At 41.4% G+C, this 27876-nt stretch overlaps 4 protein-coding genes across 4 annotated transcripts; 1 reads left to right on the top strand and 3 right to left on the bottom strand.

Annotated features, from left to right (window-relative positions):
• Window positions 1-101: 101 nt before the first annotated feature.
• LOC102704362 (protein disulfide isomerase-like 2-3) lies at window positions 102-4685 on the bottom strand. The gene is made up of 9 exons (XM_040527624.1): window positions 4403-4685; window positions 4131-4289; window positions 2763-2876; window positions 2447-2628; window positions 2084-2183; window positions 1355-1531; window positions 1120-1265; window positions 650-796; window positions 102-567 (listed from the first exon to the last, which is right to left on the bottom strand). Exons 1-9 carry the CDS (start codon window positions 4526-4528, stop codon window positions 393-395), a joined length of 1326 nt encoding a protein of 441 aa, XP_040383558.1. The 5' UTR covers window positions 4529-4685; the 3' UTR covers window positions 102-392.
• A 1530-nt stretch (window positions 4686-6215) lies between these two features.
• LOC102704086 (1-aminocyclopropane-1-carboxylate oxidase 1-like) lies at window positions 6216-7700 on the bottom strand. Its single transcript, XM_015841102.2, has 2 exons — window positions 7487-7700; window positions 6216-7371 (listed from the first exon to the last, which is right to left on the bottom strand). The coding sequence occupies exons 1-2, from the start codon at window positions 7565-7567 to the stop codon at window positions 6520-6522; spliced, it is 933 nt and encodes a 310-aa protein (XP_015696588.2). The 5' UTR covers window positions 7568-7700; the 3' UTR covers window positions 6216-6519.
• A 5853-nt stretch (window positions 7701-13553) lies between these two features.
• Window positions 13554-15058, top strand: LOC102706500 (1-aminocyclopropane-1-carboxylate oxidase 1). Its single transcript, XM_006660614.3, has 2 exons — window positions 13554-13725; window positions 13880-15058. The coding sequence occupies exons 1-2, from the start codon at window positions 13612-13614 to the stop codon at window positions 14729-14731; spliced, it is 966 nt and encodes a 321-aa protein (XP_006660677.1). The 5' UTR covers window positions 13554-13611; the 3' UTR covers window positions 14732-15058.
• A 1504-nt stretch (window positions 15059-16562) lies between these two features.
• Window positions 16563-18330, bottom strand: LOC102703805 (protein HVA22-like). The gene is made up of 5 exons (XM_015841141.1): window positions 18174-18330; window positions 18044-18070; window positions 17579-17701; window positions 17000-17166; window positions 16563-16874 (listed from the first exon to the last, which is right to left on the bottom strand). The coding sequence occupies exons 1-5, from the start codon at window positions 18218-18220 to the stop codon at window positions 16870-16872; spliced, it is 369 nt and encodes a 122-aa protein (XP_015696627.1). The 5' UTR covers window positions 18221-18330; the 3' UTR covers window positions 16563-16869.
• Window positions 18331-27876: the final 9546 nt, after the last annotated feature.

The raw sequence follows: 27876 nt of genomic DNA, 5'->3' as shown, positions 1-27876 counted from the left end.
CTATAGATCTAACCGTGGTAGTGGAGCTCGAACCACCGCTACCCTATGTTAGATCTGCCTTTGTTTAAAGGCACACCAAGGATACTCGATGCAACGTTAAATATAGAATTCACACCCAGTTGGAAATGGCAACCAAGTTTCAAATGGAAGACTTGCGTTGAGGCAAAATGTCTAGATTACAAAGTGGTTTTATTGCCCATTGAAAAGAACCCCTCCTAAAAGACCACAAAGATGTTTTCCTTCAACTGGTTGCATCGTAAGTAACTCCAAAGGAACATTCTGAAAATTGTCCCGTTCAAATTGTACAGTTGAAACAGCAAGTGAAGCATTAGTGTTCCTCAGATTTACAGTCTGGCTAATCAAGGCTAACATCATTTCCAGAATTATTAGAATCACAACTCGTCATTTACTGGAGAGTTGTCACCCATCAGCTCCTCAAGGGAGAATTCATCCTCTTCAATAACCTCACCATCTTTGCCGTCCCATGGTTCAGATTGGACTATTGTAGGGGTACCATCCAAAGGAAGATTACCCTTCCCACCGCGCCCTGCTTCCTTCACAAACTCACTGCAATAGATCGATTTTCTCATTAAACATCTGGGAAATGAACCTAAATCATCAATTAATCTTCTAAGCACAAGGAACTTACGTAATTTCCTCAAGCTGGAAGGCACTACGGAGTGGAGCATATGCGCCTTTTTTCACATTGAGAGCAACCATCGCTGGATAGCCATAACCACCAACTCCAACTTGCTTCTCAAGATCAGCTTGCTTCCCAGCAGCTGTCCAGACAAAGCTGCAGCGAGACAAAGCTTTTCTGGCTCAGGATAGCTTTCTCAACATAGAAGTCAGTCAAATTGCAGATTCACTTATAGTCAATAGTCTAGAAAACTTCCATCAAATACAAGCACTCCTCGCCATACCATTTATCAAATCAATTCATTTGATTCCTTTAAGGTGTTTGAAAAGCATAGAGGATGCTAACAATCATTTTGTCAATCAACAAAACTTAACTAATATATCAATTAAACTGTGGATTTTTAAGCTTAAAAGACAACAAGATTAAAGGAATAGTAGGTAGACTTGTGAGCCCAAATAATAAGTTTAGTTGACACTTGCCTGTATGGACTCTTTTTAAATTTCTCGGCAACAGATAATAGCAGCTCAAGGTACTTGTTTCTTCCTTCAGCCTTCGAATCCAAGATGTCTGGAAGGAAAGATACAAAGCAAATGGCAGCAGAAGAACATTTCTCTTCCATGGCATCCTACAGAAGCCAACCACCTCGTCAAAACATCAACCATAGACCATCGCCTCCAGAAAAGGATATATTTTGTTAATATCATGAAAGCTTACTGGGCCAGTCAACTCAGAAACTTCCGGTGGAGCAGCATTGGCTTCCAACTGCTCCAATGCAAAGGATTCAATAGCGGATGCAACTCTAGCCCCCTGGTAAGGGAAGGGGCTCTCCTTATCGGCACCAAATACCAAAATAGTAGGAAAGCCTTCTACCTTGTACTTGCTCATCAAAGACTGCAAAATTCAAGGGTCACACATTATGCTACATAAGTGGTACCTGAAAAATAGGTTATAATTTGTACAGTTTCACGCATGCTTTTGGAAGCTCAAACATTAACTGTCTATGTTTTGTAAGTATATGCTGATACATTGCCTGAAGTTTTTGACAAAATCTATTTGAACTCATATGGTAACTTTTGTCTCCCTATCAAACACTTCGTTAGTTTTCTAGGAAAAAAAAAAACTTAAATCATAGAACATCATGCTAAACTAAGACACTCCTGAAACAGCACATGGAAAAGATCCCAACAAATATCTTAGGATAAAGTTATGTCATTCCTTTCCTTGATACAGGTTTTATGTGCTAACATTCAGGTTAATTTTATTAGAAAAACACTTTGCTGGAGTCCTGGTAATCAGAAGTTCTGGAGATTGATGAAATGTCCAATGAATTGTCAAAATTCAATTTAGAAATGGCATAATTATGTACAAATAAGAAATGCATATACAAGTAAAACAAAAACTTATGACCAAATAGAAAACAATAAATCATAGAACACATAGAACCTTATCAGCATCACAATCCACATGGCCTAGCTTCACTTGGCCCTTCAAGTTCTTTGCAGCCCTTTTCCATTCAGGAGCCAATTTCTTGCAATGTCCACACCTTCGAAAAGATCAATGCAGTAGACGAGTCAAATAATGTCTTCAGCTAATAGAATTTACTTAATATATTCAATGAAATGGTCTAAAATGCTTGCCCTATGGCCCTATGATACTAACATTGCAATATATCAATAAGTCTTATGCAATTCTGAGAAACCTTTTCACCTTCCTTCTCTACTTCTGGATGCATAGTTAAGTTCAATAACAACAATGAAGAATAGAAATCAGTCAAATGAAAAACAGTACACGCATTAAGCTACATACCATGGTGCAAAGAACTCAACAATCCAAAGATCCTTGCTTTTGATGACAAGTTCATCAAAGTTTCGTGAATTTAATTCTATTGATGCACTTGCTTCAGTTTTCTCACTTGAACCGCTTGATGCCTTGCTATCTGAACCTGCTGATGTCTTACCGCTCAATCGGTCTCTAAGAAGACCCTTGACCTGCATGACAGTTTCATTTATATTCAAAAAGGGAAGTTTGTATCTTTGTGCCACATGGCTGATGATTTTTCCAGAATAATGCACATAAAAATGTCACATGTTTCTTATGTCAAATAGGGCCAGCTGCAACAAACCTGCTTCAGAGCAAATTCTACAATTGGTTTTACATCTCTTGCTCCTTGATAATCTGCTGGAGGCTTTCCAGGAACAAAAACCTTAATAGTTGGAAATCCTCTTATTCCATATTCCTGCAGAACAAAGGCATCATGAGTTATGACAAACTTGATAGAATCCAGTGAAAAATTTATACATGGTAATGGTGAGAGCAATTGTAATGTGCAGTTTTCGTTAATTTATCCTAAATAAAAAGGCTAATACTAAGAGAAGCAAACATATAATGAAGCTAAAAATGCACCTTGCTGACTTGGTCAAAGCATGCTACTGTAAAATCATTGTAAATAAATATCTATGCGAAATCTATCTAAATATGATAGACTCAAAATCACTTGACTGCACGTACAGTGTAAAAAGTCAACTGTCTTGCTTGCCTTCTCTCAGGGCAGATGCCTATATTTCATTTGATGAGTGATTAAATTTGCAATTAGAGAATCTGGGATACAAAACGTAATTTTCTGATGCCGGAAATAAACAACTTTGCATCCAATGACAGAAGGGCATCAGATAAAGTTGCATAATTCATTGGCTTTCATGATTTCACCCTTTATAAATGTATGCATTTCTCGCTTAACCAACTTATAAAATGAAATTGTAAGTCTCTCGTACACTTGTTTCCAACGAGACAACTATGATGATCCCAGTCACTCATAAAAGGTTAAAAACCTTTGGCATTTTATTTCACTAATGAAATCTGTGACCAAGGGAACCCTCACCTTTGAATCTCAAAAAAGATAAAACACCAAGAAGCACTAACAAAATGCGTATTTACTCGGTATAATTCATAATCCAGGATAATCGAAAAAAAGGGCACCCCAGCACCATACTGACAATTTTTAAGTTTACTGTGTAAAGCACCAATCCACGACATCCCACATTACTCCCAGCTACAGCATTTTAATATGCACTCATTTGGTATTGATTATAACTCATATCCGATGTTAATGCTATACTTTAACAAATAAAAAGAGCCCCGCTTTTGCCGGTGTCAGCAAGTGTAGACACCATTACACCAGACATTGATCTCTCGTCCCTTGAGTTCCTCCACCAAACTAAGTGTGAGGGACTGAGGGTGACATTGTAGTCTCTACTCTCTAATAATGATAGCCACACGCCCACACCCAAAAAAACATCACAGGTGTAACGTTTTTTTTTTTTATGGAATTCAGTTTGCACACGGCATAACTCCTAGTACTATCAAATTACAAATTACGGTGATACTGCAGCAACTGACGCCGAGATCAGATCAATCCAGGAACAGGTAGATCAGCCCGCATGCATATGAACAAATCCAAGGAAACGAGATGTCAAACAGGACGGGTGTTCACCTGAGCTAGCTCCTTGTGCGCATCGGCGTCGAGCGCGGCGACCGTGGCGACGCCCTTGAGGATACCGGCGGCCTTCTCCCACGTCGGCGTCAGCTGCTGGCAGTGCCCGCACCACGGCGCGAAGAACTCCACCAGCACCACCCCATTCGAGTTCAGCACCTGCACACCAACCAAAATTCGCCACTCGAACTCAGCGCCGCGCCCCCCAACTAATGAGCGAACGGAAGCCGATCCGGAGACGGAGGGGAGAGCGTGGGAGCGGATCGAGAGACCTTGGATTTGAAGTTGTTGGGGTTGAGCTGGAGGACGGGAGAGCCGGCGGAGTAGAAGGCGGCGGCCGGCGAGGCCGCGGCGGCGGCGGCGGCGAGTAGGAGGGCGGCGAGAACCGCGCGACGCATGGCTGGCGGGGGATCGAGAAGCTTCTAGAAACAGAGGGGTCGGAGGACGAATGGAGGATGGGCTGGGCCTAGCGATCGGCGCCGTGGTGCGACTACGATTTAAGTTCGCCCGCGAGGAAGACGAGCGGACGCGTGTGCGGACCAATGGAGAGCCTCCACGTCGGATGGCCCACCACGTCGGACCGGATTGGCTCGCTTGGCGCGACGGGATTGGTCGGGGGAACGTGGAGCTGGTGAACTCGGCGCACCTTTTGTTTCGGCCTTCGGGATACCGTAGCGTCTTCTGTTTGGACATACGATACGGCCTGTGGGCCGGAATGCCATTTCCCCATATGGACCTACCTCGATATTTGCTAGAAAAAAATGTCCACTTTAGACCCTTTTTATTGTGGTAGAGTTTTATTCACATCCCTTAAACGCAGACTAGAAATCTTGAGCCTACGACTTGCAAAAACAGATTAAATTTGGTCCTCCAGTAGTATTGATGTCGGCTTTTAGCTCACGTGGTAACTACGTGGCTTGTTTGACTTGTCTTTCATCCTTATCTTTTCATTTATATTTATGCCTATAAGTCAAAATTTAAATTTTCACTATTAAATTTAAAGTTGTCTCTAGGATTTTATATTGTACTACCTCTGTTTTATATTGTAAGACTTTGTAGCCTCGTTTAAATTCATCGATTAATGAAAGTATATAATATATATATGTGTCTAGATTTATAACATCCATATAAATCTAGATAAGGCTAGAAAGTCTTATATTATTAAACCGAGAGAGTAGTTTACTCTTCCCATGGCGATGAGGAGGGAGCCATGATGGCGACTGACCTCGTTAAGCTCCCCAGCCATAGCCCAATAGGACATGGCTGAGCGTTGCCACCGCCCAAGCTCCTGTGTCCTTGGTTGTCATACCTGCTACGGTTATGATCCTTTGTTGTACGCTATCGTCGGTTTGTGCTACAGAAGGGGCAAAGAGAGAAGGGAGAAAGTGAAATGGAAAGACAACTTGGTTATTTTTTTTCGTGATTAGGATTAGGATGCGACGTCAGTAAACTCATACATCTATACTATCGGAGGACCTAAAACCAGTAAACCTGATTCAAAGATATGATTTGAACTTGATAACAAGACGAGGAATCCAAAGTGGACTTTTTATATATGTGATACCAACAACGGTAGGTCATGTTTGCTAGCCCAGTTACAAGGCCCAATTAATCTTTTTCTAAGACATGTCCAATTGATTTTGTTTGTTTTTTCTTTTTGATAAAATTGATTTTGTTTGTTGGTCGTATGCTCTAGCATCGAGCCTAAAACTAATCGAAGTAGCTCTAGTATATTTTATTAATATGTATCACCTACTTATTTCTCCTTAAGCATATAATACTTGAGAAATAGTATTTGCATTTTTATTTAGAGCAAGTAGAAAGAAACTCTATATTTTTATCATCCGTCATCTATTTTATAGATAGAGTACAAGATGAATGAGTTGGTAGGCATGCTCTAAAACTATGTTCTTATGGAGGATCTCTATAATTTCTGTGATATCTATTTAATAGTATAAATGATAAAAATAACTATTACTAATACATAGTTAATAAATACTTTAAAAATATGAGAGTGAAAATATAGATTTTCTAACAAAAACACACCGTCCAATCATTCAGAAAATGTATGCCTAAAAGTCGAGGAAAGAAATTAGGAATAATTTATCAATAGAACAGTGCCTAATAGCTGACAACGACTTAATTATTACTATGACAGGGAACGAAATAAGAATCAGATACGGTACAAACTTTCTAGCTGGTCGCGAGATGGCTACACACATAATCTATTCATATCTACACCTGGCTCGCAGGCTCTTTTATTCAGTCCAGAATGAACCACTCTGACCGTCTGACGAATCCTATGTGTCACAAACTGACGACGAAACACGGTCCATGCACACAGGCACAGTACAGAGCGAACAAGGTGGCACTTCGCAGGGACCGGTTGCTAGACGATGGCAATGCGGTTGGGGGTCTCGGTCTCCATGGCCTTGAAGGCCTCGAACCTGGGCTCCTTGGCCTCGAACTTGTGGCGCACGTACAGCTTCATGTAGTCCTCGAACACGAACCTGGGGTACGTCCCGCCGGCGTCCTTCTCCACCAGCGCCGGCGCCGGGGAGATGACGGCGTCGCTGCCTGGATTGTAGAACGACGCGATGGACATCCGGTTGCCGTCGGCCTGCGCCACCACCCGGTGCATCACGCTCTTGTACCTGCCGTTGGTGATCACCTCCAGCTGGTCGCCGAGGTTGACGACGATGGAGTGGCGCACGGGCGGCACGTCGACCCACTCGCCGTCCCTGAGCAGCTGGAGGCCGCCGACGCGGTCGTCCTGGAAGAGCAGGATGATGCCGCCGGCGTCGGTGTGGGCGCGGAGGCCGCTGACGAGGTCGGGGCGCGGGCACGGCGGGTAGCTGCTGACCTTGGTGCCGAAGGTGGGGGCGCCGGCGGGGCCACGGAAGGCCCGCGTGAGGTAGCCCTTCTCCAGGCCGAGGTTCTCGCAGAGCAGGTCGAGCAGCCGCTCCGCCAGGTCCTCCAGCTCCGCCGCGAACCGCCTCATGGCCCGCCGGTAGTCGTCGTCGAGGTCGGGGACGCCGGCGAGGTTGGACTCCGGGAGGTGGCGCACGAAGAAGGTGCTCTCCCAGTCCAGGTTCTCCGCCTTCGCGCCCTGGCCGCCGTCGTCGTTGAGCGCCTTGCTGGCGAACTCGAGGAACCTCTGCTCGCGCACACGCTTGTAGTGGCCCTTGGTCATCTTCTCCACCTCGTCCATCAGCTCCGTCGAGATGCCGTGGTTCAGGACCTACACGTACCGCACCAAAAGATCAAATAGGAGGACATCAAGTTGCCTCAGGCATATTGATTTTTCTAGTTCTTTTCTCTATACGTCTTGGCGTTCAATCATCGCAGATTTCTACCTCGAAGAAGCCCCAGTTCTCGCATACATCCTGGAGCAGCCCCATCGCCGCTGGCCTCTCCTCCCCGTCGAGGAGCTTCATGTCAATGATCGGGAACGACAATGTTGCCGCCACGCTGGTTTCTCAGAGCAAGTTGTGTGAGAGTGCAGTGAGGAAGTGGGTGAGTGAGCGAGCCCAAGCCTATGGTGCTATTTATAGGCACGTGGTCCGGCTATTAAACGCAGATACTTCTAAAAATTGGCAAATCTGTATCGGATTCAGCATCTGATACAGTTGTGTATCTTTCACAAAGGAAATTAATTTATGATGCTTCTCTGATATTTCATCGATACTTTACATATATGTTTTTAAAAGAAATTAATTCCTAATATTTGGTCGATACTCGATGTATACTTCACTTATACTACTTGTTACTCTTCATTATTTCAAAAACAGAACCTAAAGAAATTAACCAATGCTCACATCCCATAAAACTTGCTCTTTCTGTCTTACTCCCTTCATCGCATAAAAAACCAATGCTCACATCATATATCAATCAAAAAACCAACAAATTATATCCTCAAAGCTCTAGAATACAATTCACCTTACATACAAAGTAAACTTTAAAAAGCCACTAAGTTAGTATACGGTTCCGCTTTGGATCCATGTTACATGAGTACTTTAAGTAAAGTTCCTAGGATTCTCTTTCCAATGTTTTGGGTCTATCTTCAGATTCTATCCAATGCTTTAAGATTCTATAAATTTTTATTTATAGAACATTTTTAATCTTTATTTTTAAAAATAATTGTATAAAAAATTATTTTAAAACTACACCGTTTGTCCATACCAATCTCACCGGTGTGGCAGGAGTTTTGCCGTGCCACTGTGCCAGTTTTTATCGAGATGGACATATCACAGAATATATGCTATCTTGTTGTGCGAGGCAGGATGGAGTATATATTCAAACGCTGCATATTTGAAAATAATGTTTGAGGTAGTTTGTTTTTCTAAAAAATAAATATTAAATATGTGCTTTCAAATTAAAAAAAAAGTCTAGGACAGATTTTCGACCATTTTACCTAATGATACTATCTGGCAATATATATAGATTTTCCCCGGCATGGGGCGCCTTACTGCATGCTGATTCGTATGAACTGCACATCGATTCGATCGATGATCGATCGATCGATCGAGTTAATACCCATCAGTGTTGCTGCAGACTGTGCTGGGTCGGTCCGGCCGCTTCCCATGTCCATGTGGCATGCGGACGCCCTGGCTCATGTCATCCGCGGTGCATGGAAGTGTGGAGCGGAATTCCTCCTGCAGCTTAGCTGTGCAGGGCCCCACACCATGCATGGTAATCTCTATCTCTTCCGGTACCTGTCCAGGATGACGCATCATCATCATAATCAATTCATATATACGAAAGCCGCGTCGTCGTGCGTCGTGCGTCGTGCGCCGCGGTGCGCAGGGCGAGCGGCTTCACGCGCGCCGACGACGCGACGACGGAGACGGCGCGCGGCGTGTCCGCAGTGCGCCTGGACTCGGGATGGCACCCACGGGCGGATCTAAATGGGCTAGCGGGATTTTCTGTGAAAAATAGAGAAAAGGGGAGTGGGGGAGAAGAGGGGAGGAAGAAGAAGAGGGAGTTGAAGGTGGAAGAAGATAATCAGTCTCTCTAACTTTTGGATCCTAGATTCGCCATTGATAGCATGCCATGTGGCGCGCCCTCCACTCGCCGTCGCGGCAAGGCAGGCGGAGATTGGACGGCTTGCGCGGTGCACGCACGCACCGACCGGACGGACACATCGTGGTCTAGTCAAGGGACCGCACGCGGATCAGCGCTGTGACGCGCCCGCCCGTCTGGCTCGTCATGGTCACGGGAACCCGAACCTCATTCGCCGCGGAAAAGTGAACTAGGGATGAAAACCGGACCAGTTTTTGGAAACGAAAATCATCGGTCGGAATTTTTTCAGAATTTATCGGAAACGGATTTAGAATTTTTTCTCAAAACGGATTTGGATTTTTTTTCTCGGAAACAAAAACGGATACGGTAAGGGCACTGTCCGTCGGAAATCGGAATCGGTCGGAATATTTTTGAAATTTTTTTCGGAACTTTTCTGCAGTCCTATATGACATAAATTCAGAATATCAACAAAAATGACCCAGCCTACTCCAGCAAGTTAGCCTTAAGTCCTTAATCAAAAAACATATAAAATCACTTTACTTTGTATCAACTTGTATGACATATATTTTATTTTATAATATCGTGTGTGAACTTTTATAATATGATATGTGAACTTTTATAATAATCTACGTGATTTGTATTTACTATAATAATTTATAAATTATAGCCTTTATTTGGTATTTTAGACAATCATTAACAAGGTGACTTATGAATTTGGTTGTAATGGTAAAAAAACATTGTGGTTAGTTGCTAATGTTTGAAATTTGATCTACTGTTTTAGAAAAAAATTGAAACATCGGTTTAAGAGTTTTTATAATACGATAAATATCCGTTACCGTATCCGCTCTGATTCGAATTCGAGCCGTTTTCGTATTCGGTAATATTCAATTCCATTTTCGTATCCGATGTTTCCGATTTCGATTTCGATTCCGAAAAAAATATGGAAACGAAAACGATAAAGGTGGTTTCCGACCGTTTCCGATCCGTTTTCATCCTAAATTGAACATGAACATGGTGATCGTATTTGCGAACGAATAATAATTTATAAATAAAATATTTATATATTTATTTTTAATGATCTAAAATTAAATGTTGAAAAAAGTTACCACTTAAATTTTAAGTTATAAGTATAAATGAAAACACTAAAGTGATGCACATGCACTGCACTCCGAAGTGCCAAGTTGCGCGGGCACAGCGATTCCATACTGTTTTTGTAGTACTCCACAATCTGTTTGGTTGGATGAGAATGACTTGAGGTGTTAGGTGAAGGCATGGGGTGCTTCAGGTTAAATACGCGTAGTTGGCTGATCGAATCCTAATGCTGCAGGGATTTTTGTTGAAAGTAGCGGCAGGTTTTCAGTGGCTGAAAGTCACCTGTTGCGCATCATATCCAACTGTATGCACTTCTCTTATTCAGGATTTTTCTTTCCTATGTGGTTCTTGATGCTGATATAGCTATTTAATGGTATAAGTAGATAAAAATTAAACATTTTCTCTAGAAAAATAGATAATAAACTTTCATATTTGCACGAAATACACTGTTGGAGCTTAGGAAGCATGCCCACGGAAAATCCAAAATATATAGAGAAAAAGAATATTGGGGCGCAAATATATAGACCTAATTTGGTATTTTTATGCGAAATGAGTATAACTTAGTTTAGTTTGTCATGTTACTTTCAGTAGAACCTATCCACTTGGGTTCGGATGTGTGGCTATCATAGGTATTCATATTTAGAACTAATTATTCATATAGTACGTGATGGATAACATGTAAAGTATATGTAGGGTGTGTGTATGTTTTATTATATGGATTCCTATAAACTCTGATATGTATTAGAGATAGAACTAAAAGTGTTTTAAGTCTGTGTGTAGAGATATTATCCTCCACAACCTTATCATCCTTGTGTTCTTCGATGCACCTTTTGTCGGCAATATGTAACAAAGGTACACAACCTCCTGGTGAGGTGAGAACTCTTTCGATATATTTATCATAGTGTTCTTTTATAACGTGTTTCACATAAAATATCAAGTAGAAGACATACTCGTATGTTTGCGTTGACAAATGACAATTCATCTAAATTAAAAAAAAAACAGCTGCCACTTGGACTAATCGATAGCAACACAAGAATCCTAAATTCAAAATTCCAAATTGGAAAAGCAGATATCTTACCCCTTTGCTTGCCATTGCATAGACAGTCTAATCGAATCAACAAAAGTAAATATTACCCTTCATTTGACTTGCTCTCATGCATCCATCCTCACATCGACAAATCTCCCCAGCTGGTCAAACTGGGACTAAAATAGTTAGTACAAACTTAGTGTAGTGAAATAGCGATGCAGGGAAATAAATATGCCTACATTTTGTACCATCGTCACATCTTCCCTTTCATAGCTTTTTCCGGCGCTAGCTAGTGGTGGACTCTAGTTATTAACACAAGAGTTTGTGTTTCTAGCTCAGTTTCTTGTTTCTTTTATTAGGTTTCTATCCACGTCCAAGCTTCATCTTTTTGCAGTACTGGAAAAGCCAGCAGAAGGTAATGAGAGCAACATTAAGCTTATGTGATAAGGCATGTCGGAATGATCAATGATGCATTAGAGAGACAAGATAGCGAAACCTTGTGGATATGTCGGCAACTTGCTTTTCTGTGCTGATTTCGTCTTAGCTCTGAACTTGTTAGCTCGTTGTCACACTCAAGAGCAAATGGCTCATAATGTAATAAAAAAAAAGAGGGAACATTATACTACAATTTGGGGTTTCTCTTTGAGATGCTACCCTCTCAAAAAATAAAATATAAGTGAAAAAATAAAATAAAGAATGATTGTATTGGTTAAGATGAGTTTATTGGTGGAGAAATAACACTATTTTAGAATAAAGAGTTACTGATAGAAATATCTTTTAATTTAGGACAAAGGGAGGACCATAGTAAGTGGAAATGGATTTTAGTCTCGAGGTGATATCCCCTTATTTTTACATATCATTGAAATAGTTCTTAAAAAATATTGAATAGATTGACAAAAAATATTATTGTGTAATATATCACTTCAATAAATATATGTCCAAATTCAACTTTTTTAAGTTGTATAAAAAACAAATTAAATTATGATTAATATACTCTTATCCATTGTCGTATTTTTTTCTTTTTAATTTGTAGAAGTTAAATTTGCTCTTACATGTTTGTGTTAGTGATTGCGTATTAATCTATCTTGTTATTTTTTAACCTTTTTATAGTTATTTTAATGTCATATACCAAGAAATATTGAATATCTTTTAAAAGAGTTTGCTAGCAAATGACATTTATCATCTGCTGTAATTATGTTTACATAGTATAGTACCAGTAGTTCGTGTGTAAAACAAATATATTAATATAGCTAGTACGAGTGTACGACAGTACTACTACTGCTACATGTCGCTACAGGAAAAAGATAAGCAGAATGTTCCTCTTCCCTTTCCCTCTCGCTCGAGCTCGACCGCCAGATCTGCACGCCGCGCGGCGCGTGACGGATCGAAGCTGAACGAGTCAAAAAGCTGTACACCAGGGGGCCTCGAATCACCAAGATGGGACCAAACAAATCCGTAGTCTGATCGGGACCCCAGGGCCAATCCGCTCCCCCGTGATGGGCGCGGCGATCGGTTCGGTGGTTCGCCGGCGCCCCAGCGAGCGTGCGGGGGGTGGCGTCGTCGTCTCGTCTCTATCCATCTATCTCCCCTCCATGGCTCCATCCATACCGTGCCATGAATTCTCCGCGTCGAGGAGGAGGGGGAGACGGCTCCCGCACATGGTGGGACGACGCCGCTGCGTGGCGTTGCATCGCACCGTTGCACGCGCACGAAAACGGCGAAGTGTAGCGAGTGGCGATCCCACCCGCGGACGTTCCGTAATTTGCCGGTGCAGACAAAGCCGAATTGCCGATTCGACCGGTGAGCAGGTGATACCGTGCTAGAATGGGACGGCGCGGTGTATTCGCCGTTTTGCCCAACACCTGATGAATGGTGAATCCCCGACGACGAGACGTGACTGGGAGGGACGGGGATGTCTGGTCTGTCGGGAGAGGGACCAAGATCGCGATTAAAATGATCTCTCTCTCTGTCTCTCTCTCTCTCTCTCTCTCTCTCTCTCTCTCTCTACCAAATGATTACCGGAAAGCATGTGGGAATATTATTTGTGGGGGCCAAAATACTCGTATTCACAATGCCGGACCGATCCACGAGCCAACACGCGTATCCCACATGGACTGGTCACCCTCCGGTCAATGCGAGTACGCAAACGGATCAGCGTAGTGGAGCAGCGAGCATCAGCGTTGGTGGAGCAGCGAGCTAGCTTGACATTCGACTCGATCACTCGAGTCTTCTATAAATTGCACCTGGTCAGTGTCTTCCTATTACACACGCTTGCACTGAGCACTAGTTGTGACTAGTGAGAGACAGTACTGTGAATCCTTGGACTTTGAGAGCTACGAAATGGCACCGACCTCGTCGTTCCCCATCATCGACATGGCGTTGCTCGCCGGGGAGGAGCGGCCTGCAGCGATGGAACTGCTGCATGACGCATGCGAGAACTGGGGATTCTTCGAGGTGCCTAATGTGTCAATATATTAGGACTAAATAATAGTGCGCATTACATTGGACACAAGAACATTTTAACAGAAAAGTTCTTTTAGCTAATGCATGTTTTCGCAATCTCTGCCGTTTTGTATGCGCGGTACGTACGACGTCCGTGTACGTGCAGGTCCTGAACCACGGCATCTCGACGGAGCTGATGGACGAGGTGGAGAAGATGACCAAGGGCCACTACAAGCGTGTGCGCGAGCAGAGGTTCCTCGAGTTCGCCAGCAAGGCGCTCAACGACGACGGCGGCCAGGGCGCGAAGGCGGAGAACCTGGACTGGGAGAGCACCTTCTTCGTGCGCCACCTCCCGGAGTCCAACCTCGCCGGCGTCCCCGACCTCGACGACGACTACCGGCGGGCCATGAGGCGGTTCGCGGCGGAGCTGGAGGACCTGGCGGAGCGGCTGCTCGACCTGCTCTGCGAGAACCTCGGCCTGGAGAAGGGCTACCTCACGCGGGCCTTCCGTGGCCCCGCCGGCGCCCCCACCTTCGGCACCAAGGTCAGCAGCTACCCGCCGTGCCCGCGCCCCGACCTCGTCAGCGGCCTCCGCGCCCACACCGACGCCGGCGGCATCATCCTTCTCTTCCAGGACGACCGCGTCGGCGGCCTCCAGCTGCTCAGGGACGGCGAGTGGGTCGACGTGCCGCCCGTGCGCCACTCCATCGTCGTCAACCTCGGCGACCAGCTGGAGGTGATCACCAACGGCAGGTACAAGAGCGTGATGCACCGGGTGGTGGCGCAGGCCGACGGCAACCGGATGTCCATCGCGTCGTTCTACAATCCAGGCAGCGACGCCGTCATCTCCCCGGCGCCGGCGCTGGTGGAGAAGGACGCCGGCGGGACGTACCCCAGGTTCGTGTTCGAGGACTACATGAAGCTGTACGTGCGCCACAAGTTCGAGGCCAAGGAGCCCAGGTTCGAGGCCTTCAAGGCCATGGAGACCGAGACCCCCAACCGCATTGCCATCGCCTGATCGATGACATGATGTAGCAACGATCCCCTAGCTTCCGGATCGATCGATCGATCAGTGGCAGTATGTGTTCTAGTCGTGTTCGTAGTGTGATCGTGTGCACGCCTGCATGGTCGGCTCGTTTTCTTCCTGAATAAAGCTGCGTCTCGTCACCTTGGATTGTCAATTTGTCAGTTGTTGTGCGCGTGCTGTTTTGCATGTACGGCCATGTATCTTTGTCGGCTGTCCTTGTGTACCTGATAGCTCGTTATGCGGCGTGCTGTACCGTGTCACGGGTTGTTATTTCGAATCTAGTTCTATAATATCGTGGGGATTTATGATATTATTCTGCTGAGATTTCGCTGAGTAGTTTTTAAAAAATGACACAAATTCCTTATCTTCGTATCTTCTGCAAGATTCATGCAAAACTTAATCTCTAGTGACCTCGGGCGATCTCTACGAGCCCAGCGCTCTGGCTAGAAAAATCTTGAACACAAAGGAGGCCTTTTTAGCCTGGTTCTTCCAGACCGGATTGCTTGATTTTTATGAACGGACGTAATACTATACTAAGGGCTTATTCGGTTTAGATGAATTTTAACTCAAAAAACAGAAAAATTAGAGGAATAGGAATGTATGACAACATCAATATATAAGAGTTCTTCTAAGTGATTGTAGAAAAGGGAAGTTTCCTTTGATTTTTCTATACTTCATTCCTATATATAAACCGAATGAATTTTAAAGAATCCAATCTTTAGGAATTGGATCATTTATTTTTTCCTTCAAAACAAATATGGCCTAAGGTTAAGTTTGGGAGGAGGAGGAGATCATTCAAAATGAGATATTCTCATTAGTGAATAATTAATTAAGTGCTAGTCATTATAAACTTAAAAATAGATTAATATGATTTTTAAAGTAACTTTTGGAAAGAGAATTTTTTAAATACGTAAACATCATTTAACATCTCAAAAGGTGTGGCCATGAAAACCGCAAGTACATTTCAGCCAAAACAATTGTGGAATGCAGCCTAAGTCCTAAAATAGTGAATTTCCTGGCCAGAATAACGTATTTTATCATATTAATGTCAACCAAACTGTTAAAATTATTATATTTTCCTTTTATTATATTTGAAAAAGGTTGCTTAAAAGTACGAAACCTTCATAATGCTTGTGTTACTTCAGTATTCCCTCTAATCCCAAGCAAGGTTGTTTTAGGCCTGGGCACAACAATTAAGAAAGTGTAAATTATACGTACGCATAATGCACGGAACTATATTGTGGGCAAATAGGTAGAGTAACATGCACATTGTTTAGCCCGGGCGAACAAAAAAAGTTACAATGGCCGTACAAGCAAAAGTTATAATGGACGAAGCTCGAATCTTGGAGCCGATAATCCATGTGATTCCTCCCCTAAAATGTGTCCCGAGTAATGATTGATGTGAATTATTGGGACTAGCTATTTCTCGCGCTCGAAAGATTTTGAGAATTCGCCGCTGCTTAGCTAACGGCGTGCGGGTTGTGCCTGACGCGTCGCGCGACGTTGTCGAGCAATCGCGTGGTGGCAACCGGAAACGCGTCCGTGCGGGAGAGCCTTCTTTCTAGTTCTCTTTCAGCCGCAGGGTGTGCTGTGTGTGCATGTGCATCAGGGAGTAGTTTGCTTGCGCCTCCACGCTGGGCCGCGTGGGCGCTCTTGCCGACTGCATGGAAGTGATAGCTCGGTTTCTTCAATGGGCCTTGCCGCCTTGAAAAGTTCAATCAGTCTAGTTCTGGAGTTCGGTTGGTTTTTAACTGAGCTGTCAAATAATGTTCAAAGTTCGGAACTGGAGAATATAAGAAGGAAAAATGCCACTCAGAAGAAAACCAGGAAGGCTTCTTTTTGTCACGTATTCACATTCATAGTGATCGTTCATCGTAGGAAAGTTATGGTTTATATTCGGATTTATTGATTACAAAGAACGGGGCTAGGCCTGTCACTGATCAGGAATTAGGCAATTGGCATGTACAAAGACTGATATCCCATCCCAATGTTTGATCTGCGTCTCCTCTTACGCCGCAAGCAACGAATCAACCAAGCCTTTCGCGAGCACAAGTTTGGTTCTGTTCCTCGTCAGATTAAGGAAAAAAAAAACATAGTGCATTCGATTCGTTCCTCAGCGCACGCCATTGTCAGCCTGCACGTCCAGCAAACAGCACGGCCAGCGGCTCATTAGATGCCTTCACACACAAACAAAAATCCACAAAAATGCCATGTTTGGCTCCCTGGACAGATCCATCCGCCTACGGTAGATTTGCTCACCTACGACGTGCGACCGGTGCTCGTCGCCGTGGTGCTCCCGCGGCCTCGCCCGGTGCTTCCTGAGCTGCTCCCTGACGAACTTGTCGTAGATGAACGACGCGCCCCTGAACTGCGGCAGCACCAGCCACGCCACGAACAGAACCTTCGCCTCGTACCACAACGGTATCCTGCAAGGGTGCACGACGATATAGTTGTATGTGCTCTGGTTCTCTTCTGGATACGTAGGTGTCCATCTTTTTATTATTCCACGAATAAGCGAAATAAAATATTTACAAATAAAAAATAATTTATAAAAAAATTTTGATATATTTTTTACTATCTAAAGCAATGACTAAAAATAAATTTTAATAAAAGACTCTAAAATTAAGACTAAAAATTTAAATTTTGGTTTATAAGTATAAAAAAAATAAGGATGATGAGTTGATTTGGTGTTTTTTTTTATCGTGTTTTATTTTTTTAGCCATAGCTCTTAATCGTTAAAAACACATCTATAGAATTTTATTCATATATTGTTTTTCGTTTATAAATACAAATACGTTGTTTACCCTTTTCGCAGACGAGACGGTGCTATGAATTTACCAGTACAAGACTTTATGGAGCGCCATTTCTATGAGGGTGATGAAGGAGTACAGTATCCAGTATGCCAGCCATTGCTCGTCGTCCACCTTGGACGTGCTCTCCATCGCGCAGATCGACGCATACCTGATCCAAATTAACCAACGCTCTTTTACTCCATCCAGCTCCAAACCAACAGTTTGGAAACATGCACTCAACAGAAACGGCGATGCGAATCAGCAGCATAGCAGAGTTTTGTTGTGAATGAAAATGGTGAAGGGTGAAAAGTGAATGAACAGTCACTTTCATTGATGGTAACAGGTACAAATATATAGAGGACCAAGGGGTGGGACCCACGTCCGTACGGACGCGCCCCTACAGTGTCGGTTCCTCTGTACATTATCTACTAATCAATCTACTAACTATAATTACTAGATTAATTGATCACTAAGTCTTTGGTTTGCAACAAGTTTAACAGTGTTCACTTACAGAGGATATATGAGTGTCAGGGTCGGCCTGCACGCGGAGGAGAAGCATCGCAATTAGCCAAGAAACGATCGCTAAACGAGAAAAAAGAAGCAACTTTGATCGGTGTACCCGTGCATATATTGACATATACCCGGCAATGGCGTGCAGGTGGCTGATGAGTGCCCATGTTCTACCCATCTCTTCCAACACCACTCGCACCTGAGCAGCAAGAACCGATCGAAAACGCACGAGATTTTGTGGTGAAAAACGAAGGTAAATATGGAGTTTTGATGGGCTGCGAGGCGAGATGCAGCGGTAGCAGAGGGCTATAGGTTTGCTAGAGGGGGGAGGGGCTTGTTTTTATACGGTGGCAGCCGGGCGGTAGAGAAAGGGGTGGGGGAGGGAGGGATGGATGGATGGCATCGGGTGCCTAGCTTGGACGTGTCGTCCAAGGCGGGGTGGGTCGGGCCACCAGATCAGCCGGGCTCGAATCGCTTTGCGTGGCGAGTCGCCCTGATGCTTCTTGCCCCCACTTCTCCGGCCAAGCAAACACGTTGTTGTGGCGCGCCTTTTCGTGGTAAACTACTTCTCTCCTTTTTTTCGCTTGCTCTCCGTCTTCGTTGTAACGGGGCCGTTCTGAAATATAAATATTTTTAAGCTTGTTTAGGGTTAGTATAATTAATATCTTAAAAGATTTTGTTTTAGTTATTTTATTGATTAGTTTTTAATGTTGAATTGATAAGATTCACTTTTTGATTATTTGATAGGCTTTAGAATCGTTGAAATATTGAAATCATGTTAGTAATTGAAAAATGCTTATATAGTAGATAAAATCTGAATCATACATACGCTTAGATTATGCGAAATACTATACTACGTGGTCCGTCGACACGACACGATTACGGCGGCGGCGACTATAGCGGTTGTGACAGCGGCGACAACGGCAATGATGCTGACGGCGATGGCGATGATGACGACAACATCCAGCAACGGTCGACGGCGATGACGACAACAACGATAATGTGGATTCAATAGCTTTTGGGTGGTACTAACCGAGTATTAGATGTTATCGCACCGGTATCACTCCATTCCAGTATCAAATCTAGTACTGATAAGATATCATATTTGATATCTTGTTAAAATTATCTCGTTTTCAGTATTAGATTTGATACCGATGCGTTATCATATTTGATATCTCGCCGGACTCGTTCCAAAACAAGATCCTATACTGTAGTAGTCCTCTTAAATTATAGGACAGAAGGAGTGCTTCTTTTTTTCTTTTATATCATATATTATGAAGCGTGCATGTAGACGTACATTAACTAACACATATGTCTTCTATAAATTTAGTTTATTTAAACTGTTTATAATTAAAAGGTCCGGTCATATTACATGTATACATACAACAAGGCAGTCAAAGAATATGGCTACAACTCTTTCGTAATATTTGTGTTTTCCGACTTAAAACTATATTTTAGAATTATAACAAGCTAACAACAACTCCACAAGTAGCCGGGCAGTACTTCCCTTGGGAAATGCCGTTACTGGGCCACCATGAAATGCAGATTTGCAGCGTGGGCTTTTGCCTAGCTTCACACAGCAGAATGTAACCGTGCTTACAATATGTACGGTAACGACAATACTTGGTTTTTTTCATTTGACATCATTATCTTTTTATTTATATATTTAATTATTTTATTTAAAAATATTATATTATTTTGTTATGATTTAATTTATTACTAAATAAATTTTAAGCATGATTTATAGGTCTAGTGCTCTACATATTTGCACAATATTTTTAAATAAGATAAACGATCAAACATTTATCTAAAAACCAACTACGTCAAATAAGAAAATAGAGGGAGTATCACGGTAGCCACATCAATTTCAGTGATTATAGAAAATGACTTAAAATATTGATGTGTTATCCGGTTCACACTACCACAATAGCATAGTAACTTTGTGTCCCGGTGGTACGAGAACCGCAGGCAGACACAAGCATAGGGGTGATTGTCAAACGATATATTTGTAAACGAAAAATAATTTATGAATATTTTTTTTCTGTATATTCTTCACATTCTAAATGTTAAGGCTAAAAAACAAACTATAATGAAAAATACCCCACATCAACTCTAAATTTAAAGTTAAAACTTATAAACATAAATAAAAGCAAAACGGTAAGGGTGATAGCACAAAGGGAATATTGCGACCTGTAGCTAAACGAACTCACAAAGAGTTAGTCCGAAATCGGTAAACCTTTTGTCCTCAAATATGCAACCTTTTTGTTCTATTACTAGTTTGCAAGATAACGTGCACAAAACAAAGACTATAACACCCTTTTTTTTTTGTTTCAAATCTTAATGCATTAGTTCCTTACTTTACCAAATGTTAATACAATACTCGTTTAAAAATAAAGTTTTTATGAGACAAACAAGATGAACCAAAGATTAGATTTTTTTTTTAGATAGACGTATTACATTGCAGGAATGCGCGATAGGAGATAATATGCATTGGCACATTGCTATCCAGCCAGGTTGAAGACACTATGCGCAATAGAGTGGAGTACTATGGTACTAAGGTTGTATCTGATATATCTGCTATTGAATATTGAAGAATTATTAAATTTTTGATAGCTACTTAAGAGTATAATTAACTATGATTTAATTTTTCTCTATAAAGATAAAGTGGTAAACTTTTAAGCCTCTTTAAATTTGGATCCTATTGAAAAATTTCCTATTTGATTATTTGAAACCAAAGAATGAAATTCAAGGATCCTATGAAATGGCTCAAGTGGGAGATATTTTGGAGAAAAGTTAGCATGAGGTTTACTTTCTGGAAACTTTTCTTTCGGTCATTATTTCTCATCTAATTCATGTGCTTTTTTATACAATGAAACAATCTTTTTTTTTATTTTTTTGTGTTTTGTAATTCTTTGTTAACACTTGCACTCCTATCAAATTTTACACTTTCCTATTCTTACATTTTTGCAAACCTGCATTTTAAATATGGCATTATAGAAAACTTTTATACGTAGCCTACCGATTAGGTAAGTACAACAGTATAGACAGTTGTGTTGTTGTCTATTTGATACACATAGACTGTTAAATAGACAGCTTGTACAATAACTTGTATATTTATTTGTCTATAAAACATTTAATTTATCCTTTGACACATAAATCAAAGATCAATAGTACTAGCGAATAGACGAGACGTAGCGTACAACAGTACTAGCGGTGTCGGTTTGGCATTGGAGTACGCTCCCCTGCCGTCTCTTCACGAAGAGATGATGTGGTCGTCTGTTTAATAGAGAGTTTTTTTTACAAATTTTGTAATATACAGACAGCTTAAAAATCAGCGTTGTATATGCGCTTAGTAGAAGCTTAGAGAGAAAAAAAAGTTCAAAATATCCTCTTTGGGAACCAAAGCAGCCATGGCCCATGGTAGTCTGCTGGGTTGATTCTTTGTGGATAAAGATGGTGTAGCAGAGTGGTAGTTAGAGCAGAGTACTCACTCAGGTCTAGTCTAGTCGAGGGCGGAGGGTCCCCCTCCCGTACGTAGTTTGTCACTGCAAATCTCTTCGAATTTTTCCTCTGTTTTTTCGTGTTATTTCTTTGCAGTCCAGTTCCCCAGTCCCAACTTCTGACGTGAGCAGTTTGTCCCGCTCCCATTACACGAGTAACGAGTACAGTACTCTTTATACTACTACTAGTATTTGTACGCGTATGAGAGAAAGAAGGTTCCAAAAAGAAAAGAAAAAAAAGGAAAGGAGAAAATGCAGCTCAAGTCTTCTCAGATAGCTGTCAGTGTCGCGCATGCATTGTCCTCTTGCCTGGCTCGTCGTCTAGACGGACTCGTGCGCTGGTTTTTTAAGCATGTCGGCTGGTGCAAAATTTATGTGTGGCCGTGATTAAAGATCCTGACGAATAGTAGCACTTCAGCTTGATTCTAGTACTAGCTGGCTGATCATTGCTCTCTGTCCCCAACTTTATGCCTGATCAGTTTGGATTACTGTACTGAGGGAATTCGATCGAAACAAAACCTTTTGAGACTCCAGATGGACAAAGAGAGGAAATACTCATCTTTTTTTTTCACAATTAGCTGCATGATGATTTCATCTGGCAAGCCAGAAGGACGTACGATATATTCATATATATAGCCCGGCCGTGTGACTAGAATTAGACAAACTCCCACGTGCAGCCTGGTTTTGATCACTTCTATTGGACTAATCTGTTGCTCAGCCCTCTTGACCAAAGCCATCTTTTGATGTGGTGGACCGTCATTGTCTCGATGATGGTCGGTCGTCGTTGCTCAATGAACTAGGCAGGATATAAGAAGCGAAGTGCCAACTCTTTCAGTGACCAATCCCGTTGACAACATTGCTACGCAAGGCTGTCAGGCATTATGCACTATCAAGCTTCACAGTGCTGCTTCATGCGTAGTGCTCCATTCGTTACTTTTTATCCATCCTACATAAATAGTTACAAACTAAAAAACTAAATATCCTTTCTTTTATCAAATTAGAATACAATTATCATTTATTTTATTTACTACTTTGAATACATTTATTCACTAATTTCATAAAATCTATTACAATGATTATTTAAAAATAAATTTACTTTAGAATAAACGAGATAGAAAAAAATAAAATTATTTTAGAACTCATACCACTGCTACTTATATACAATACTTATACTTAGGCACCTATAGGCTATAGATAGCTTGGAACTGCCTGCTGCTAGCCAGCTATAGCTAGCACAGGGCCACTCAAAAACTGCAGTCGAAGATGCACTCACTCCGTCCCAAATTTATATGGGATTTTGACTTTCGGTTTATAATATTTGACCACTCATCTTATTTAAAAAATTTAAAAATATTATTTGTTTTGTTTATATTAAAAGTAGTTTAAGTATTACAAAATTCTTATATTTACACTAAATTTTTAAATAAGATAAATAGTTAAAAATTACAAGTAAATAGTCTAAATCTCATATAATCTGGAACCAAGAGAGTAACGCTATAGCCAGAGTCCCAGCCAGAGTCGCAGTATGCCAAGCCGGCCGGCCGAAATGATGAGGCCATGATTAACCAATCCAATCCAGGCCCACCCCCGATTAAGAAACACCGGCAGGCAGTGTGTACGTACTCCCTCCTTAAAAAAAAAAAGTACGTACTCCCTCCGCCAAAAAAATCAAATTTTTGGTTGTTTGTGTCGAGCGTTTGACCATCTGTCTTATATAAAAATTTTTAAAAAATTTAAAAAAAATTAGTCACACATAAAATATTATTCATGTTTTATCATCTAATAAAAATAAAATTATTAATCGTAAATTTTTTTTAATAAGACGAAAAGTCAAATATTGTATAAAAACTGAAAAATTGATTTGTTTTCGAACGGAGTGAGTACAGCGGTAGGTACGCACAACTACTGGTACACACAAAATTAAAATTATGTAGAGGAAGGCAGGAAGCATGTATCTGCAGTCTGAACAGCTGAACGCACTCAAGCATCCCTGAAGAAAAAAAATATTGCAATCGACGAAAGAGGAGAAGAGAACCGGTTCGACTACGTTGCTTTGTTGCACGTACGGTTGGGCTGTCACGTCTAGGGGAGCGTGGCCCCCGGGCCTCGGCGAAAGTACGGATCAGCTCAAGCGAGCTGGGAGCGTCGTCTCATCACCCGAGCTGCCTGTTCCTCTCCTCCCACTGGCTTGCTTCACCTGCTGCTGCTATACTACTGCTCGTCCTGAGGTCGTCTAGCGAGCGCGGGACCGCGTGGCAGGTAGGTATACTCACCGATCGATCGGCCGCGCTAGGAGCGCCAAAAATATCCGAGATCGAAGAATCGAACCAAACTAATTGAGAACGAAATCGAAACCGAATTTTTTTGGTTAGAAATTCGGCTGGCATTTTTCACTAATTAAAATTAAATCAGTTATTATTCTTCATGAACCGAAATGAATAAAAATTAGTTTAATATCATATAGTTATAGTCATTTTAATGATTTAGAGTCCTTCATTAACTGAAATTAAAACAAAAAGGTGATATAGCTATTGTAATATTGGTGACTTGGAGCATAGGTTGAAAGTAAAAGTAAGTATGATCGATGCTATCTTGGTAAATTACTATTATATTATACAGTGCTATTTAATTTGCAAATATATATCATAAAAGAGGAAAAATGCCACCAAAATTTAATATCTCCTTAAACAGTTAAACTACCATATAAATTTCAGTTGTGACCAAAAACCGAATCAAACTCATCGAAACCGAATTATTTGGTCTTAGGATTTTGACGTAACTCGATCTTAAGTTAAATAGTCAAATTAATTTTTCTAAGAAACGAAATGACCGAACTGAATAAACGGAACGCCTACCCCACGTAGCGGAAAGCAGCCTTAGGCTCTGTTTAGTTCCCAAAAACTTTTTCTAAAAATATCACATCGAATCTTCAGACATCTAAATAAAGCATTAAATATACATGAATATTAAAACTAATTACACAGTTATGGGGGAAATCGTGAGACGAATCTTTTGAGCCTAATTATGACGTGATTAGCCATAAGTGCTACGGTAACCAACATGTGTTAATGATGGATTAATTAGACTCAAAATATTCGTCTCGCGGTTTCTAGGCGAAATCTAAAATTTAATTTATTTTGTAATTAGACTACGTTTAATACTTCAAATATAGGTCCAAAAGTTTGACGTGACATCTTTGCAAAATGGTTTTGTAATCTAAACAAGCCCTTAGCTGTGGCCAGCCAGGCTCACGGCGCGGTTGGGCGCGTCCCCCACGCCGCGCGCTTCCTCCGCTGTGCCTGTGCCTGTCGTCTCCGGGTGTATCCGCTGCTGCTGCCCGCACGGCGAGGCGGCTCGCGGGATCCATCCGGCTGCCCGCGGCCGGTGTCATCGCGGAGTGGAGTGGGTCGCTGTGCTGGAGCTGAGCTAGCGTTGTCAAGTACGGCTGATGGGATGGGGATGGAGGCGTCGGCGGGTTTGGTCGGGACGCCGATCATCGTTGGGGAGTTTACGTGCGTTTCGTGATGAAAAAGGCAGGAGTAAATGCTCGCGGCACCGAATCGTAGTAGTATGCCACGCTTGAGCATCCGTAAGGTAAGAGAAGCAGGGTAATACTTCCTCCATCATAAAAAAAAAATTAACTTCCATAAATAAACACTATGTATGATATAGTACTAAGATATATGCAATTTGATATACGTTCTTTTTCTTCAGCTGAGGCCCTGTTTAGTTTCCAAAAATTTTCAATAAAAATATCACATTAAATCTTTGGACGCCTAAATAGAGCATTAAATATAGATAAGATGAAAAATTAATTGCACAGTTATGAGAGAAATCGTGAGACAAATCTTTTGAGCCTAATCAGTACATGATTAGCCATAAGCGTTACAATAACTAACATACGCTAATGACCGATTAATTAGGCTCAAAAGTTCGTCTCGCGGTTTCTAGGCGAGCCGTGAAATTTGTTTTTTTATTCGTGTCCGAAAACCCTTCCAACATCCGGTCAACGTCTGATGTGACACCCAAAAATTTTCATTTCCCTAACTACACGCCCCTTAAGATAGCATGGTGTAATAATGGAAGGATTCACATGTAGTACATATAGTACTAACTACTAAGATATAGTAGTATGCAATTTGATCTACATTCTTTTCAGCTTAACGAGCTTTTCTCGTATGTCACGAATATGTTTTTTAAACTATTAAAAATACCTTCCGTAAAAAAATTCTTGTATTGAAGTTGCTTTAAAATTCAAATAAATTATTTTAAGTTTTTAACAATCAATATTTTATTAATCATACACTAATTAATTTTCTTGTTTACGCCTGGCTAATCGACTGGATCTAGCCGCTAAAATTAACGAAACCTTGCCGGTTGCTAATCCGAATGCATCGCAACGCTGGATCGCTGTACCAAAACAAGCCGAAGTTGCGACGTTTGTGCTTTTCAGAGACCGGATTGCTGCTGCAATTTGCGCACTGTGGGAAAGAAGTGAAGTGGGGACTTGAGCTCAGCCAATTATCTTTCAGGATGTGAGGTTTCATCATCAGTTGGTGATCTCACAGGGCACTGCACACTTTGATTTTTTTTTTCTTTTCTTATTTGTTCTCCAAATCTGCAAAGCCACCGACAGTTCAAAGAGTGTGGTTTGGGGATTCAATAATCAAAACGTAAAGTTAACAGGTAATGAGCACCAACAAAACCCCAATTAGGCCGGCTATGTGGTTCAAGTGGCACGTACATCATGCCATTTTGAGGGTTAGCTGCAATCAGATAGAAACGAGCACTAGGCTATTATTTTAGTTAATAAAACAGTTAAGAACCTGCACTTTTTTTAAAAAAAAGGAAATAACAGAGCAACAACATTGTCTCAGCAGTGAACTACAGAGTTTTGATTGTTTGGAAACTACTAATTAAACTACTAATGAGGGTACGCAAGTACAGTAAGCAGCTTTGTGGGGGGAATGAATGGTACGGCTGCTCATGCCGGCCAGTACGAGAAATTCAGCACGAGCAGACAATCTGATCCCTTCCCGATGTATGGATATGACTTGAAATGGTCCATCCACTGGAGGAGAGATCGATAAAGGTGGTCATTCGTGTGCAAAATTGATGATCCATGATCGATGGGGGGCAATCAATCATCGGTGTCCTAATAATTTGCAGATAAGTTCGGAGATGGAGAATACTCTCAAACTCAATGATAAGTGCACACAAGTGAGATGCTTGCTAGTAGGGACATGCTACTGCTAGGGACGTGAGACAACGTTCTTTAGGGGTTGTTTAGGTTGTAAAATTTTTTTGCGAAAACATCACATCAAGTTTTTAACATATATTTGAAGTATTAAATATAGTCTAATTACAAAACAAATTTTAGATTTCGCCTAGAAACCGCGAGACGAATCTTTTGAGTCTAATTAATCCGTCATTAGCATATGTTGGTTACTGTAGCACTTATGGCTAATCATGCACTAATCAGTCTTAAAAAATTCGTCTCACGATTTCTTGCATAACTGTATAATTAGTTTTTTAGTTCATCTATATTTAATGCTTTATTTAAATGTCCAAAGATTCGAGGTAATATTTTTGGAGAAACTTTTTGGGAACTAAACGAGACGAGGCCTTAGTTCAGATCTTGGTCGGCTCCCCCTGAATTTGCGCTAACTTTGGCATCTTGTTTGGCTCTATAGGGTGGTTTGACCTATAATTAATCATCATGCTTAAGGATTGTCGTAGAGTTTCTTTATTATAGGAAATTAGGAATCAAATCACTTGTCCTTGGTTAGGTGACTTTTTTACCATCACTGGGATATAGACCCATATCAGTTACTACCTCCGTTTCATAACGTAAGATGTTTGACTTTTTAATTGTAACGTTTGATTATTCGTTTTATCTAAAAATTTAGTATAAATATAAAACATAACAAGTCGTGCTTAAAGTTCTTTTGATAAATTAAGTCACATGTAAAATAAATAATATTTTTATATTTTTTTAAATAAGACAAATAGTCAAACATTACAAATAAAAAAGCCAAACATCTTACGTTATGAAACAGAGGAAGCACTTAAAATAGAAGATCTCAATTGTTTTAATTTAAGTGAGGGAAACAAAATTACATTGATTCATCTCACGACTCTACTAGTAAATAATTGAGTAGCTCATTTTCTCTTTGGACCACGAGACAAAGACAGAGATTTAAGGGGATTAGGGCAGCACAACAATATACTCGTGTTTAAGTCATGCATTTATGATTCCGCAATGGATTGTGTTGGATTTGTATTGACATGGAGGTGAAGAAAGAAGATTTTTTCTTGAGCCATTGTGAAACTC

The sequence above is a fragment of the Oryza brachyantha genome, chromosome 9 (assembly GCF_000231095.2).
Source record: "Oryza brachyantha chromosome 9, ObraRS2, whole genome shotgun sequence".
In the NCBI taxonomy this organism is placed as follows: Eukaryota; Viridiplantae; Streptophyta; class Magnoliopsida; order Poales; family Poaceae; genus Oryza; species Oryza brachyantha.
The sequence above is the reverse complement of the archived record's forward strand: the minus strand, read 5'-3'. Positions and strand labels throughout refer to the sequence as shown.